Source organism: Corythoichthys intestinalis, chromosome 20 (assembly GCF_030265065.1).
Source record: "Corythoichthys intestinalis isolate RoL2023-P3 chromosome 20, ASM3026506v1, whole genome shotgun sequence".
Lineage (NCBI taxonomy): Eukaryota > Metazoa > Chordata > Actinopteri > Syngnathiformes > Syngnathidae > Corythoichthys > Corythoichthys intestinalis.
Window position 1 is genome coordinate 28,421,849 of NC_080414.1, and position 14,620 is coordinate 28,436,468.

Here is a 14,620-nt window from a genome sequence, read left to right on the forward strand (position 1 = left end):
GAGTTTTCTGCTAAAGACTTACAGAAATCACTGGCACAGTCAAATATCTCTGTGCACACATCAACTATATATAATGGCCAAGAATGGTGTTCATGGAAAGACTCCACGGTGGAAGACACTGCTGCCAAAAAAAAAAACATTGTTGCTTGTTTAATATTCACAAAAAGGCACTTGGACTCTCTACAAATGCTTTGGCAAAATATTTTGTGGACTGATGAAAACAAAGTTGAATTGTTTGGGAGTAACACACAACGTCATGTGTGGAGGAAAAAAAGCTCACCAACATCAACACCTTATCCCCACTGTGAAGCACGATGGAGGGACCATCATGATTTGGGGCTGTTTTGCTGCTTCAGGGCCTGGACAACTTGCAATCATTAATGGATGAATGAATGCAAATGTTTATCAGGATGTTTTGCAGGAAAACCTAAGGCCGGCCTTCAGACAGTTGAAGCTAAAAAGAGGATAGAACAAAGAAGTAAATCAACTTCAGAATGTTTTCAGAAGAACAAAATACACGTTCTGGAGTGGCCAAGTCAAAGTCCAGACTTGGACCCATTGAGATTTTGTGGCATGACCTAAACACAGCGATTCATGCCAGACATCCCAGGAATCTGACTGAACTACAGCAATGTTTTAGAGAAGAATGGGCCAAGATTAGTCCTGATCAATGTGCCAGACTGAACTGCAGCTACAGGAAGCGTTTAGTTGAAGTTATTGCTGCCAAAAGGGGAGCCACAAAATATAAAATGCGATGGTTCACTTATTTATTTTCCTCCCTTCTGTCTTTGTTTGCATATTATCCTCAGTAAAATATAAAAACCTATCAAGGTTCGGGTGGTTTTCGTTAAAGCAGACACTGTTTTTTCATATGTGTGATTTTGACAAAGATCATATCACATTTGATGGTAATAAATGTGAGAAATTCCAAAAGGTTCAGATACTTACATATCACAAGAAGTGAGAATAAAAGCTCATGATTCATTAAGTAGAACTTAGCCCGGTCACTTGTTCAGATATGTTGATGACACATGGGTTAACATAAAAATATGTTTGTTTACTAGACAATAACACCGTATTGTTTTGTTGATCCCCCTCATCACACCTATTCTGTCGGATGACAGATTTAAAAAAGCAATGTCAGATTTTCATTAGTCAATTATTTGCATGTGTTTTTTCCCCATTACTCTAGTCAAATTGTTTCAGTGACCGCTGTATGGTTTTCTTTCATCAACAGAGGGCGAACAGCACTTTTGTACACGTCTATGGTTACAAGTTGGACTCCCTGGAAGATCGGCTGAAGTAAGATCATGCATAATAAGTCAATGAATACTTATTGAGAGGCGTGAAGACTAAGGGGCGGGTTCTGCGCATGTGTTTGCCTGCTTCTCAAATAAGTCAGGGCAGGGAGACACACAGACAAAGCAAGTCTGAACCTCTTGTAAGCAGGCCAGGAGACCCCTGTGGCTTTGTTTTTTTTTCGAATTTTCTCAAGTGGTACCTAGCGACAACAGCGGGAAGGAAGTTGGTTGCAGTCAGGATGAAGCTCTCAGTGTTGTGTTTATGTGTTCTTCATCTGATGTTTGTCAGCGCGGGACTTCTCACCAGCAACGATCTCCAAAGTGGGAGCAGTGATATGGCAAAGATCTCCAGGAGGGCAGGTGAGATGGCACAGCAAGCTTTATGGGGTTTAATGTCACCAATGCTATTTTAGCTTGAATTAAATTGCCTGAGAGAGCATTTGATCTGCCTATCATATGATTCTAAAAGCAAGTAAAAACCTCATAAATAGCCCAGAAATCACACAATTTCACTGTAGGACAGGATAAAATGTGTATTTTTTTCACAATAATTTTAACAGTTTTCATGATGATTAGAGTACTATCTGTCATTTTGGTTGCCAGTAATTTGTAACTGAAATATAGCTCACTGAATCCAATAGTCATGTGTAATATCATTCAGCATTTGCACCTTAAATTATGCAGATAATAACAAAAGGCTGAAAGAACTAAATACAAATTGTCTTAAAAGGCAGTTACCAAACCTAAAACTAGTTCTATTACCAAAATTATTTGGATTATGATTTGATTTGTTATATTGTGCATATTCACTAGGTAAGTAAATCTAAATATTCTACTTTTATGATGCAGTGCAGCTATATATTTCTGCAAACTACCCCCATAATGAGCATAATAATTATGAATAACACGCTAAATTGATGATCCTGTATAAATGAAGAGTGGAATATACTTTTTACTTAAGTACAGTACCTAATATAAAAAGTCATTGTAGGTTGAAGACCACATTGTAGAGATTCATTTGATGTTCTTGTCAGTTTGGTCACGCTGAATGGTAGATTTGCATGCTTTTTAATGACAGAACGGCTTTTGTGATCCAGTTCCATATCTGATGGCAGAGGAATTCATTATGCATGTCTGCACTTCAAAGCAAATTTGATCTTTACCTGGAACGGCTAATCTATAGTCGTCATGTAGCAGAATTTTGAACACGATTTGGCAATTTTGTAGGTAAATCCCAATTTACATGTGCATTGAATATATATTTGTGAAAAGGTAAATAAGTGATTATATACCTGATGTGATGTATACAGTGTATATCTTTTGACTACAAACTCAGTTGTGCTTCACACAATTAACTGGTTTCACTCCATAAAAATAATGCAGGTTCACTCAGCCTTCTGCAATAAACATTTTACTGAATAATTTAAATAGGGATTTCAGAGTTTATAAATCGGTTTACAGCTGTTCCCTATTGAGAAAAGCAAAAGATATTTCTCACAGAAGCCGTATCCAGCTATTACAACTTTTTGTTTTTAACTTAATAATGGAACATAGTGCATTTGTGTCAATTATGAGGCTGGTAGTTAAAATCCATTTTGACAGACAGACATAGAAGGAACCTAATACCTCATTGAATGTACTGCATAATATGATTGTTGAGATTTTTGTTCAGTTAAGTTCGGACAGTAACACAAGCACAGGAACTCATTTGTGTGTGTGTGTGTGGGGGGGGGGATTGGCTGCACCTCTGCAATCCCTGATCACACCTAGTTTTCCACAAATGGAGGATGGCACCATCTGATTGCTTCTGTTATGACTGACATGATTATTTGAATTATTAATCTTTACATATCTGTTAAACATAAAGATCGGAAACAATTACAACTCAACTGAGTCCCTCTAGTGAATACAAATGGAAGTGACTGAAAACATTCTGGCCAGTAGTCAAAAGGGCCCAAGACTGATCTAATCAAAGAAAAGCTATTTCCACAGGAAATTAGATTTTATTTGTAATTTGGCACGCTACTGATTTATTATGCCTTCACAATAGCACGTCTCTATTGTGTGTGTTGGATTGACCATGTAGGCTCAACTAGACACTGTTGACGCCACTAATTTGATCTTTTATTTGTTGTTTATTTTAAGCATTTGTCCTCATTTGGGTAGCGGGAACTGGAGCCTATTCCCATCTGATAACAGGCGAGAGGTGGGGAACAACAGCAACAGTACAAATACAAAAATTCCCCTGCTATCAATAGAGGCCGGCAGTGAATAGCTAAAAACCACGAGTAATTTACTTTTCACCATTACCAATTTATTGTTAGGCCATGAACAAAACAAATTTTCATTATGTATTAAACCAAATGGCAGAAAGTGTTTAATGAATTTGAAAGCATGGAAAAGGAAGAAAAGAAAAGAAACACAAAAAAGACATTTCAAAATGTATCTGGTGCTACCATTTTATGACCAAATCACATAATTTACACATAAAATATTCCAGGATGCTAAGGGGCATAAAAGTTGAATACAGAATTTGCCCCAAAATTTGCTAAAAACTGTCCCATTCATTTCTAATTGGATACCAATGGCAGCCGTGTACGTCCATTTTCTCATTCATTTTCAATGGCAGAAAAAACTGTGTGGTTGGGATTTTTGACCAGAAACTTACCATTACAGCCCATTGACATTTAACTGGCGCCCAAGTAAGTCGATGCCATTGACAGCCATGCAACAGGACGTGTCCCCGAAATGTCCCCAAAACAACAGGCAACAATCTGATATCAACAGGACCTGTCCCCAAAACATCCCCCACAACAGGACGTCTCCCCGAAATGTCCCCAAATCAACAGGCAACGATCTGATATCAACAGGACATGTCCCTAAAATGTCCCCAAATCAACAGGCAATGATCTGATATCAACAGGACGTGTCCCCAAAATGTCCCCACAACAGGAAGTGTCCCCAAAATGTCCCCAAATCAACAGGAACAGGCAATGATCTGATATCGACAGGACGTGTCCCCAAAATGTCCCCACAACAGGATGTGTCCACGAAATGTCCCCAAATCAACAAGAAGTGACCTGATATCAACGGGACGAGTCCCCAAAATGTTCTCAAAATAACAGGCAATTATCTGATATCAACAGGACGTTTCCCCAAAATGTCCCCACTACAGGACTAGTCCCGGAAATGTCCCCAAATCAACAGGCAACGATCTGATATTAACAGGACGTGTCCCCAAAATGTCCCCACAACAGGACGTGGCCACAGAAATGTCCCCAAATCAGCAGGAAGTGACCTGGTAGCAACAGGACGAGTCCCCGAAATGTCCCCAAATCAACAGGAAGTGACCCGATAGCTGCAGGACTTGTCCCTGAAATGTCACTAAATCAACAGGAAGTGACGCGATATCAACAGGAAGTGTGCTCGAAATATTCCCAAATCAACATGAAGTGACCTGATAGATCTGTATCTACCACAGCAAAGCCCCATCGTAATTTCTCCTGAAATTGCAGTTTCTAGTTATGACATAACACTGTCATGGGCATTAGTGAATGCTTATGACAGATGTCATTAAGTGTCATCCAGCAATTACGGTACTTTTGGGAAATTGCATTCATAAACTGTGTCTATAAGCACTACAATTAATTACTAATCATGTTTATCTCTCAATAGGTGGTTTACCAAGCAAATATAGAACACTGTTTGCAAGAAGAGGGCAGTATGAACAGCAGAAGCTTCTGATGATGGTAAATTGGAATGTCCTTTTATTATAATTGCTGTTAATAAGTATATTTTTATTTTTTCAAAGATGCCTGTGACGTTCATTCTGTTCATTACTGTTCTATAAAACGCTTTATGCCATCTTTAAAGTTCTCCTCAAAAGACTATTACACTGTAAACCCTGATAAATTCACAGAACTCTCTAGATTGTAATTTGTTTTCATGAACAATAAAGATTTGCACGTTAAGGGAACATATTTGTGTAACTAAATAGTAAAAAAAAAAAAAAATCAATTAAAGGTCCAACCTTTTTGACAATTCATTTTACTGGAGTGCTGCAACGATTAATCAATTTACTCGAGTAAATCGATTAGAAAACAGCTTTGAATCAAATTTTGTGGCTTCGAGTATTCGTTTAAATAGAGTGGCGTTGTCATGGTTTGTTTTGAAAGTGTTTGCTTTTATTTTTATCGATTCGTGTGGATGCACTGCCCTCTAGTGGCAACATTGAATATGTTCTGACTCCATGGTTGAATCCAGCTGCTCCCTGTTAAGACCAACATAAAGTACGTTTTTGTTTGAGCTAATATGATTTTTTTTAATGCGTTCGTTAAGTTTATAGGTATATTTAGCTGTTTTTTTTTTTGTGGGATTATGTGATTAAACAATTTTTTATTAGTACTGTGAAAAAAAAAAAAAAAAAGCATTTTATAGCATTTAAACTCGCGGACTTTTTCTATGCAAGTTAGCCAATTGTTCCTTTGTACTTCTTATCTCCTCATTTATTTATTTATTTTACTGTTTGTAGCTAAGCCCAGGTATTTAAATTTTTTGAGTGGAAGTGCTATTCTGCATGGTTTAAAGAAACACTCAGGAATTTTATTTTGTATTCGCATTAAATGCTTTTTTGAAAGTGCAATCTTAGCAAGCCATTGTTTTACATCTCCTAAAATTTCATCTGCAATGCATTTAATGTTCCTAATCTGATGACTCGATTATTCAACTAACAAGTTGATACACTAATCGACTACTAAAATAATCGATAGCTGCAGCCCTAATTTACTGTTTTTTCAAATCTTAGTTTGAAACGGTATTAAAAAGGAACATTTGTAACAAACAAAATTCTTAAGAACAAGAATTTTTTTGTGTAAAAGCAATGTGAGCACTGAACTGATAAAGAAGTTAACCTTTTATAAGAGGAAGAACTGTACAAAGTTCAACTGCAGTTATTTTATTATCCAGAGGCGATGAGGGTTCTCCAAAAAATGTTTTCAATGTTACGCACATGCTGCTCGCCTCTTTCTTTTATGTTTCGCGATCTCCGAGTGACGTTCTACGGCTGCTTTGCCCCTGCTGCTCACGTCCACATCGACAAAGCGTGCAGAAACCGTGGAACGAGTCCAGACTGCTTTTGGCGAGGAAATCGTGCTCTTTCGTCCATTCCATTGTAAAAGTTGTCCGCCATTTTGACATGTTTGCTAACACTCTTGTAAAATCACGGCGAGGAAATCATGTCAGATGTCAGGTGGTCACCCAAGTAGCGTCCCCTGCAAATTAGCTATGAAAACATGAATCGTAACAGAGCTTAAAACTTGAGAGCTCAGTCAACTACATAACTACATTTGACCTTTGCAACTGTAATAGTTATGAACGAGTTCAATTGTTTGGGATTACAGTGTATGACTGTATAATGTATCCTAGGGCTGCACCTATCGATTAATCTATCGTGTAGTTAGTTCGAACAATCGAGTAATCGGATTACGAATAATGCCTTGCAAAATACATTTTAGGAGATGTAAAAAAAGAAACAAGGGTTTATGCCTGCAGTAACATTTATTTTGGCTTGCTAAGATTGCACTTTCAAAAGAGCATTAAATGTGAATACAAAACAAAATTCCTTTGTGTTCCTTCAAACTGTGCAGGATTGCACTTTCATTTCAAAACAGCAATAAATGCATTCAAAACAAAGAAAATACTGAAATACTGAAACCTACAAATACCTGATATAGCCTCAAACAGACTAAAACAAAATTAACAAATGAGGATAGAAGTACAACATAAGAACAATTGGTTAACTTGCATAGCAAAAGTCAGCTAGCTTAAATGCTATAAAATGCTAACTTTTTTCTTTTTTTTTTTTTTACAAAGCTCTGAACAAAGCGTTCAAACACTTATTCCCACAAAAAACTGCTAAATATACCTCTAAACCAAATTATGAATGCCATATTTACACTACCGTGCAGAGGTCTGGGGTAATACTTATAAATGTACAATAAATTCACTATCCATTTTGCAAAAAAGAGTCATAAGAATAATACATAATGCTGGTTATAGGGATCATACTAATATATTATTTTTAAAATCCAGAACTTTAAAACTCACGGACTTGGTTCATTTTCGAACAGCTCAGCTCATGGATAAGGTTATCCACATGTCACTTCCTGGCAATGTACAGAAGGTTTTTTTTTTTTTTTTTAACAGAGAAGGTCATCACAGTTTGAGAGGGGAGCTTCACTTACAGCATCAGAGGGTACAGACTACATTAAAAAGTTTTTGTGTTTCTGTTCGTGGAGTAAGACTGTGGAATAAGTTAGATGAGGGGCTCGAGCAATGTCCAAGCATGACCCAGTTTAGGAAGTGGTACAAACACATGGTTTTCACAGGGTATAGGAAAGAGGAAGGGTTTTAATATAGGGGGTTTTCACATATCTGTTATTGGCTGATCCTTTTTATTTAATTTTATTTTATTTTGTGTTGCATCTTATGTATATGGTTACATTATTTCTTTGTTGATATGAGGCCTAATTAAATAGGGCGGACTGATATTACTGAGGAATAGAAAAGGGGGGTAGGTTTTAATAAGCAAATGCTTCTTCCTACTCCTTTTTGGACACAATGAATAAATTCTAATATTATTTATTATTATTATTACTGTCTTAAATATTGTTGCTGTTATCTCAAGTATCATTATTGGTTTGTCTGATTTGTTTTGTTTTTTGTTTGTTTGTTTGTTTATTACTTTTATTTTCTCATGTCCAAAATAAAGCATTCTCATTCTCATAAACCATTTTATTAGCTCAAACAAAAACTTACAGCCTTATGTTGGTCTTAACAGGGAGCAGCTGGATGTTAGACGAGTTAAGACATATTCAGTTGCCACTAGTGGGAAGTGTATCCACTCAAATCAATACAACTAAATGCACTTTCAAAACAAACCATCACAACGCCCTCTAATTAAACGAATCCTCAAAGCAGCAAAATTTGATTCCAAGCTTTTTTTTCTAATCGAATTACTCGATTTAAATGATTAATTGTTGTAGCACTAATTTGAAGATAACAATACAAAAACCATTTGCCTTTCAGACCCCATGTGTGGTCAGTCAGTGGTTGAAAGAAAGAAAAAAGTTCTGTGCTAAAGAGAAAAACAATTGCAATGACAAAGATTTGAACAAGTATTTTACAAATGAAATGCCTCAATGAATCATTTGCCTCTCGCGACAAATAATAAATGTCAAACCTTAAACTTAAACCGTTCGTTTCGAGTACGACACGTTGAACCGCTTCTGGGACACCTCTGAACCGCAAGCGCTTTGCAACTGATGTGCACTCGCTGCTTGACTTTAACGACTGCGTTTTATTGCGATGGCGCAGCGGCAATGCTGACTCGCCGCAGATGCGCCTGGTGTATTCCAACCTTTAGACAAGTTATGGATTATTCACTGTTGCCACTAGAGGGCAGTGTATCCACCCCAGAAAAAATAAAACTAAATGCAACACTTTGGAAACAAACGATTACAACGTCACTCAAATTAAAGGAATCTCTGAAGCAGCAAAATTTTGATTCGAAGCTGTTTTTCTAATCCATTACTCGAGTTAATCGATAAATAGTTGCAGCACTGCACTAATGTACGTTGCTGGCCAAAAGTATTGGCACCCCTGCAATTCTGTCAGATAAGGCTCAATTTCTCCCAGAAAATGATTGCAATTACAAATGCTTTGGGAGTAACATCTTCATTTATTTTGCTTGTTATGAAAAAACACAAAAGCGAATAAAAAATACATCATAATAATTTTACACAAAACTCCAAAAATTGGCCAGACAAAAGTATTGGCACCCTCAGCCTAATACTTGGTGGCACAACCTTTCGACGAAATAACTGCAAACAACCGCTTCCGGAATACGTCAATGAGTTTCTTACAATGCTCTGCAGGAATTTTAGACCATTCCTTTTTGGACAACTGCTCCAGGCTTCTGAGATTTGAAGGATGCCTTCTCCAAACTGCCATTTTCAGATCCCTCCACAGGTGTTCCATGGAATTCAGGTCTGGACTCATTGCTGGAGACTTTAGAAGTCTCCAGTGCTTTCTCTCAAACCATTTTCTAGTGCTTTTTGAAGTGTATTTTGGGTCATTGTCCTGCTGGAAGACCCATGACCTCTGAGGGAGACCCAGCTTTCTCACACTGGGCCCTAAATTATGCTGCAAAACTTGTTGGTAGTCTTCAGACTTCATAATGTGATGCACACGGTCAATCAGTCCAGTGCCAGAGGTAGCAAAGCAACCCCAAAACATCAGGACACCTCCGCCATGTTTAACTGTGGGGACCGTGTTCTTTTCTTTGAAGGCCTGTTTTTTTCCCTGTCAACTCTATGTTGATGCCTTTTCCCAAAAAGCTCTACTTTTTTCTCATCTGACAAGAGAACTTTCTTCCAAAATGTTTTTGGCTTTCTCAGGTAAGTTTTGGCAAACTCCAACCTGAATTTTGTATCTCTCTGGGTCAGAAGCTGGGTCTTCCTGGGTATCTTACCATAGAGTCCCTTTTCATTGTGACGCCAACGGATAGTACGGGTTGACACTGTTGTACCCTCGGACTGCAGGATAGCTTGAACGTGTTTGGATCTTAGTCTAGGTTATTTATCCACCATCCGCACAATCTTTCATTGAAATCTGTTGTCAATTTTTCCTTTCCGTCCACATCTAGGGAGGTTAGCCACAGTGCCACGGGCTTTACACTTAATTATGACACTGCGCACGGTAGACACAGGAACATTCAGGTCTTTGGAGATGGACTTGTAGCCTTGAGATTGCCCATGCTTCATCACAATTTTGCTTCTGAAGTCCTCAGACAGCCCTTTGGTCTTCTTTCTTTTGTCCATGCTCAATGTGGTACACACATGGACACAGGACAGAGGTCAAGTCAACTTTAATCCATTTTAACTGGCTGCAAGTTTGATTTAGTTATTACCACCACGTGTTATGTGCCACAGGTAAGTAACAAGTACTGTTAATTACACAAATTAGAGAAGCATCACATGATTTTTCAAAGGGTGCCAATACTTTTGTCTGGCCCATTTTTTGAGTTTTGTGTAAAATGATAATGATTTAATTTTTTTGCCATTCTCTTTTGCGTTTTTTCATTGCAGGCTAAATGAATGAAGATATTACTACCAAAGCATTCGTAATTGCAATCATTTTCTGGGAGAAAATTAGCATTATCTGACAGAATTACTTTTTGCCAGCAGTGTATGCAGTAATTTGCACATTGTTTAAAATTCAGAAGCTCAGAAATACAGTTTGCTCATATTTGGAAACTTGATTATTAATGCATACGTGTTGCCTAGTTTAAAATAATCTTTTTCCCCTCTTTTGACTCCTTAGAGGACTAAAGGGATGCCTGATGTTCCAAAGGACAGCAAGGACGCTCAAAAACCTGCTTCTGCTGTATGTTCCCAGCTGGGACAAAGCTGTTTGCCCCAACAGGGCTGCTGTGAGCCCTGTTCCACTTGTCATTGCCACTTTTTCAAAGCCATCTGCTTTTGCAGGAGGATAAATATGCAATGCATCAAAAATACATAGAAAAAAACCCTAACAAAATATAGGATTGGACACATGCATACATAGCATGGAGTTGATTATATATGCAACTTTTTGTATTTTTCATGGACATTGCATCACGCAAAATCACTTTGAAGGACTTATTATAACCTTTTGTGACATGTAACCCCATGCAAAGTATTCTATGGTTTCATCAACTGGGGGTATTGACTTCCATAATGATTCTTCTACATTATTATCAATATTTTTATTTTTTTCGTGAGCTTTTACATAAGTTTTGTGATATTGTATTCTCGGGTGACATTAACGACAGAGAAAAGACAATTCTAAGAGGCCTTGACGGTGCCCAAGAATATTGGATTTCAAAATGCGGTGGCATTGAAGTGGACTCCAATACCATGGTAGCACAACTGATTGTATGATGTCATACAAATGTTGATATCAGTCTGATAACAATATTTTTGTTAAGTTTTAATGCAATAATTTTATTTCCTAAACATTAGATTTGATTTTGTCTTTCAATCCAATTTGAATGTATCTTCTAATTGTGACACAATATACTGTGTATATATACACATGTGTATGTAATTTTTGCGTGTGTGTATGTAACATACACATTGTATGATATTACAGAGCACAGAGGACTTCCAAAGTAATACGTCACAGAATGTTGTAATTTCTGATAGTTTATTGGACTGAAACTGCTGAGATTGTATGTTTTATGTAGGGGAATTAAGTATAGCTATTAAAAATGGATTGTGGTATTGTGTATCTCTGAACTTTATGACATAACATCTGTCAGAAAATAATGTGCAGTTGTGGAATAGATACAACCAGTAATTCAGTTGGAATACTTCATATGATCGGAAGACATTTGCAATTTTACATGTCTCAAAGATTAATAATGCAAATACTCGGGGAGCTACAAAGTCAAAAATGATAAAAACCCTTGCAAAAAATGTCTTATAAAAATGGAAACAGTCATGCTATGCAAGTAGTCCCCTGGTTACGACATACTTGATGTACGCGATGTCGACTTCTCGACACCATAGTCTCATCTGCCTTTTTGTCTCCAGTCTATAAACAGTACCTTATTGTACCTCACAGTATCTTATTTTTTACTTTACTCTATTGATGTGATGTGTTCTGTCTTCACTAAATGTGAAGTTGTTCAGTTTTACAGACAGCAAACAAGGTTATTGTGCTTTTTGAAGCTTTTTACTTCCTTCACTTTTGACAATTTTTAAAGCTGTTCAAACCGACACACATTTTAACAAACACGCATAACTCAAACAAATATTAGCTGAAACAACTTACAGCCTTATGTGGGCCAAACCAGAGCGCAGCTATCCTTTATCTTGCTTGGTATACCAGACTCAACCGCTGTTCCAGCGATTGAGTCTGGCGACCGTCCGTCGGATCAACTTCTGAGGGCGGAGCAAGCCACAGCAAACAGATAGCGGAGTGGACCAATCAGCGACGGGCAGACGTGACGTTGTTAAAGCGACAAGTAATTAGCATGAGCGGAGAATGGAGACGTTTATTCAACATGGCTAGTGCGAGCCATGTTGACTGTTGTCAATGACTTGTGTCGATGTGTTTTTGGTAATTTAAAACTGGTTTTACCGCGGATTGGAACATATTCTCGGCTCTCCTGTTCGCCATCTGTGCAAGAGTGACGTTACTCGTTAAGAACACGTCACGCAAATAAACCAATCTGATTGGATGGTTGATTTTGTACCTGTTCAAGGGGCCGTTAATGGGCTGGGTCCCAGACTATTTCTCACAGTGTTTGAAAAATACAGGAAAAATAGTCTGGCGGTGCCAAGCAATCCTTTATCCATATCAGACATCTGAGTCAGCTTCTCAGTCATACAAGGCGACAGTCCAGCCAGACCCAAGGCTGCCACCAGAGGGCAGTGTATCCTACATCATTAAACAAAATACAGCATTTTTGGACTTTGTGGATATTTATTTTGCACAGGTACTTAAAGGGTTAATTCCAATTTATGCTGAAATTCGGGTTACGTCGCCAACGTAGGAATGGAACTCTATCGTAACCTGTATTTCTCTCTACCTTCTGCGATCAAATAAAAATGCCTTTATTCGTTTTGGCCGTATTTGTCACAAGCAAATAGGCCTGTGCAATATATCGTTTGAACATCGCCATCGCAATATGCGCATGCGCAATAGTCCCATCGCAGGACTTGCAATTGTTGTTTTGTTTTTTTTTAAACTTTTGTTATCTTCATAAAAGCTGTAGTATGCAAAAAAATGGTTTCCTGGATCCCTTTTACATACACCAAGTTTCATCATTCACGGATGATACCGTATTATATGTAGATGAGGAATATATGGGGCATATCTAATGAATACATTGTGGTCAGTGATCAAAGTCTTCCCAAACAGAGCTATTCAAGTCATCTAGTGAAAATCTTCTAGTGTTAATATCGCAATATATGGCAAACCCCCAAAAAGTCGCAATGTCAGTTTTTTCCAATATCGTTCATCTCTACTAGCAAATGTCCATTTTTAATTGTATATATTGTCAAGAGTCAAGAATCTGCATTGGACAAAGTGTCAAAAGTCAAGAATCTGCATTGGACAAGGTGATGATGTTGGAACTTTTGTTTGGTGCTGTTCCTGTGAGATTTACAAAGATGACTGCCTGAAGAACACTTAAAAATTCCCTTGGTCCTTGATGATATGTGGCTGCATGATAGGCAAACGTACTGAATGGAGGGATTCCATATATATTTCTCTGCACTTGCTCTATTTAAGTAACATTTACTGACCACCACAATGTTTTTTATTCATTTCTTTTAGTGTTTCTGAATGCTAAAGCGTTGCACTTTGAACTAATTCCTTATTTTTTCAAGGTTTTTATCCCAGTTTGTTCTACATAAAAAAACGTCTGAGTGAGTGCTCGTCCGACACTAGTGATTCCATACTTTTTGCTAGGGATTGTAACTGTAGGACAAATTTAATGAATAACCACACATCACCCTAGCCCTGAGGATACTACAGCACACTGATTGGGACTCCTAATTTATCTTTCTTTTTTAACCTGTCCTGTTAAACTGCTTGGACACAGAGAATAGGAATCTTAGTGTCCGTATGGTCGGAACAGTTTTAATGCGTCATATGGGAGTTTTTTTAATACTCCCATTGTGGTTGTCCATTATGTTTTATTTATCAGGAGAAAGCAGTGAGCAGGTAGGGGTTATGGGGGGACAGAAAGGAAGCAGACAGAAGAAGGGAGGAACAAAAAACAAATACATTTCTATGAACATTGTGGAATCTTAATTTATCTTACGAAAATGACAAAATTGGAAAACAACTGAAAGAGGATGCAAAGACAATGCATTAGCAAGCAGAGTAAAAAGGAACAGGTGTGAAAACATAAAGACAGCCAAGGAACAAAGCATGTTACAGAGAAAAAGGAAATGAGCTACCAGAACTAATCATGTGCGCCAAATACATAAGTTTAACACTTTGCATGCATTGAATTGACCTGGACAGTAAGGTAAAATGGTGCATAGTGTGTCTCTCTCACGGTTCTAAAGTTCCAACTTCAACCTTGTGCTATTTTGATATTCATGAAAGTCTCTTTTTTTCTCGAAACAGTTATTGTTTAGGCTGGTCTTGGCTTTTTGGAAGAGTTTTAGCAAAAAAGCAAAATACAACAGTAGTGCATGCCAATGCGAATGACAGTCCATCCTTCATAAATGCAATGAATTCAGCCAAGTCCCACAATAAGA

At 37.6% G+C, this 14,620-nt stretch overlaps 1 protein-coding gene across 1 annotated transcript; it reads left to right on the forward strand.

Moving 5' to 3' along the window:
* Positions 1-1,439: 1,439 nt before the first annotated feature.
* Positions 1,440-11,934, forward strand: LOC130908891 (agouti-signaling protein-like). The gene is made up of 3 exons (XM_057824813.1): positions 1,440-1,661; positions 4,977-5,050; positions 10,683-11,934. Exons 1-3 carry the CDS (start codon positions 1,541-1,543, stop codon positions 10,878-10,880), a joined length of 393 nt encoding a protein of 130 aa, XP_057680796.1. The 5' UTR covers positions 1,440-1,540; the 3' UTR covers positions 10,881-11,934.
* Positions 11,935-14,620: the final 2,686 nt, after the last annotated feature.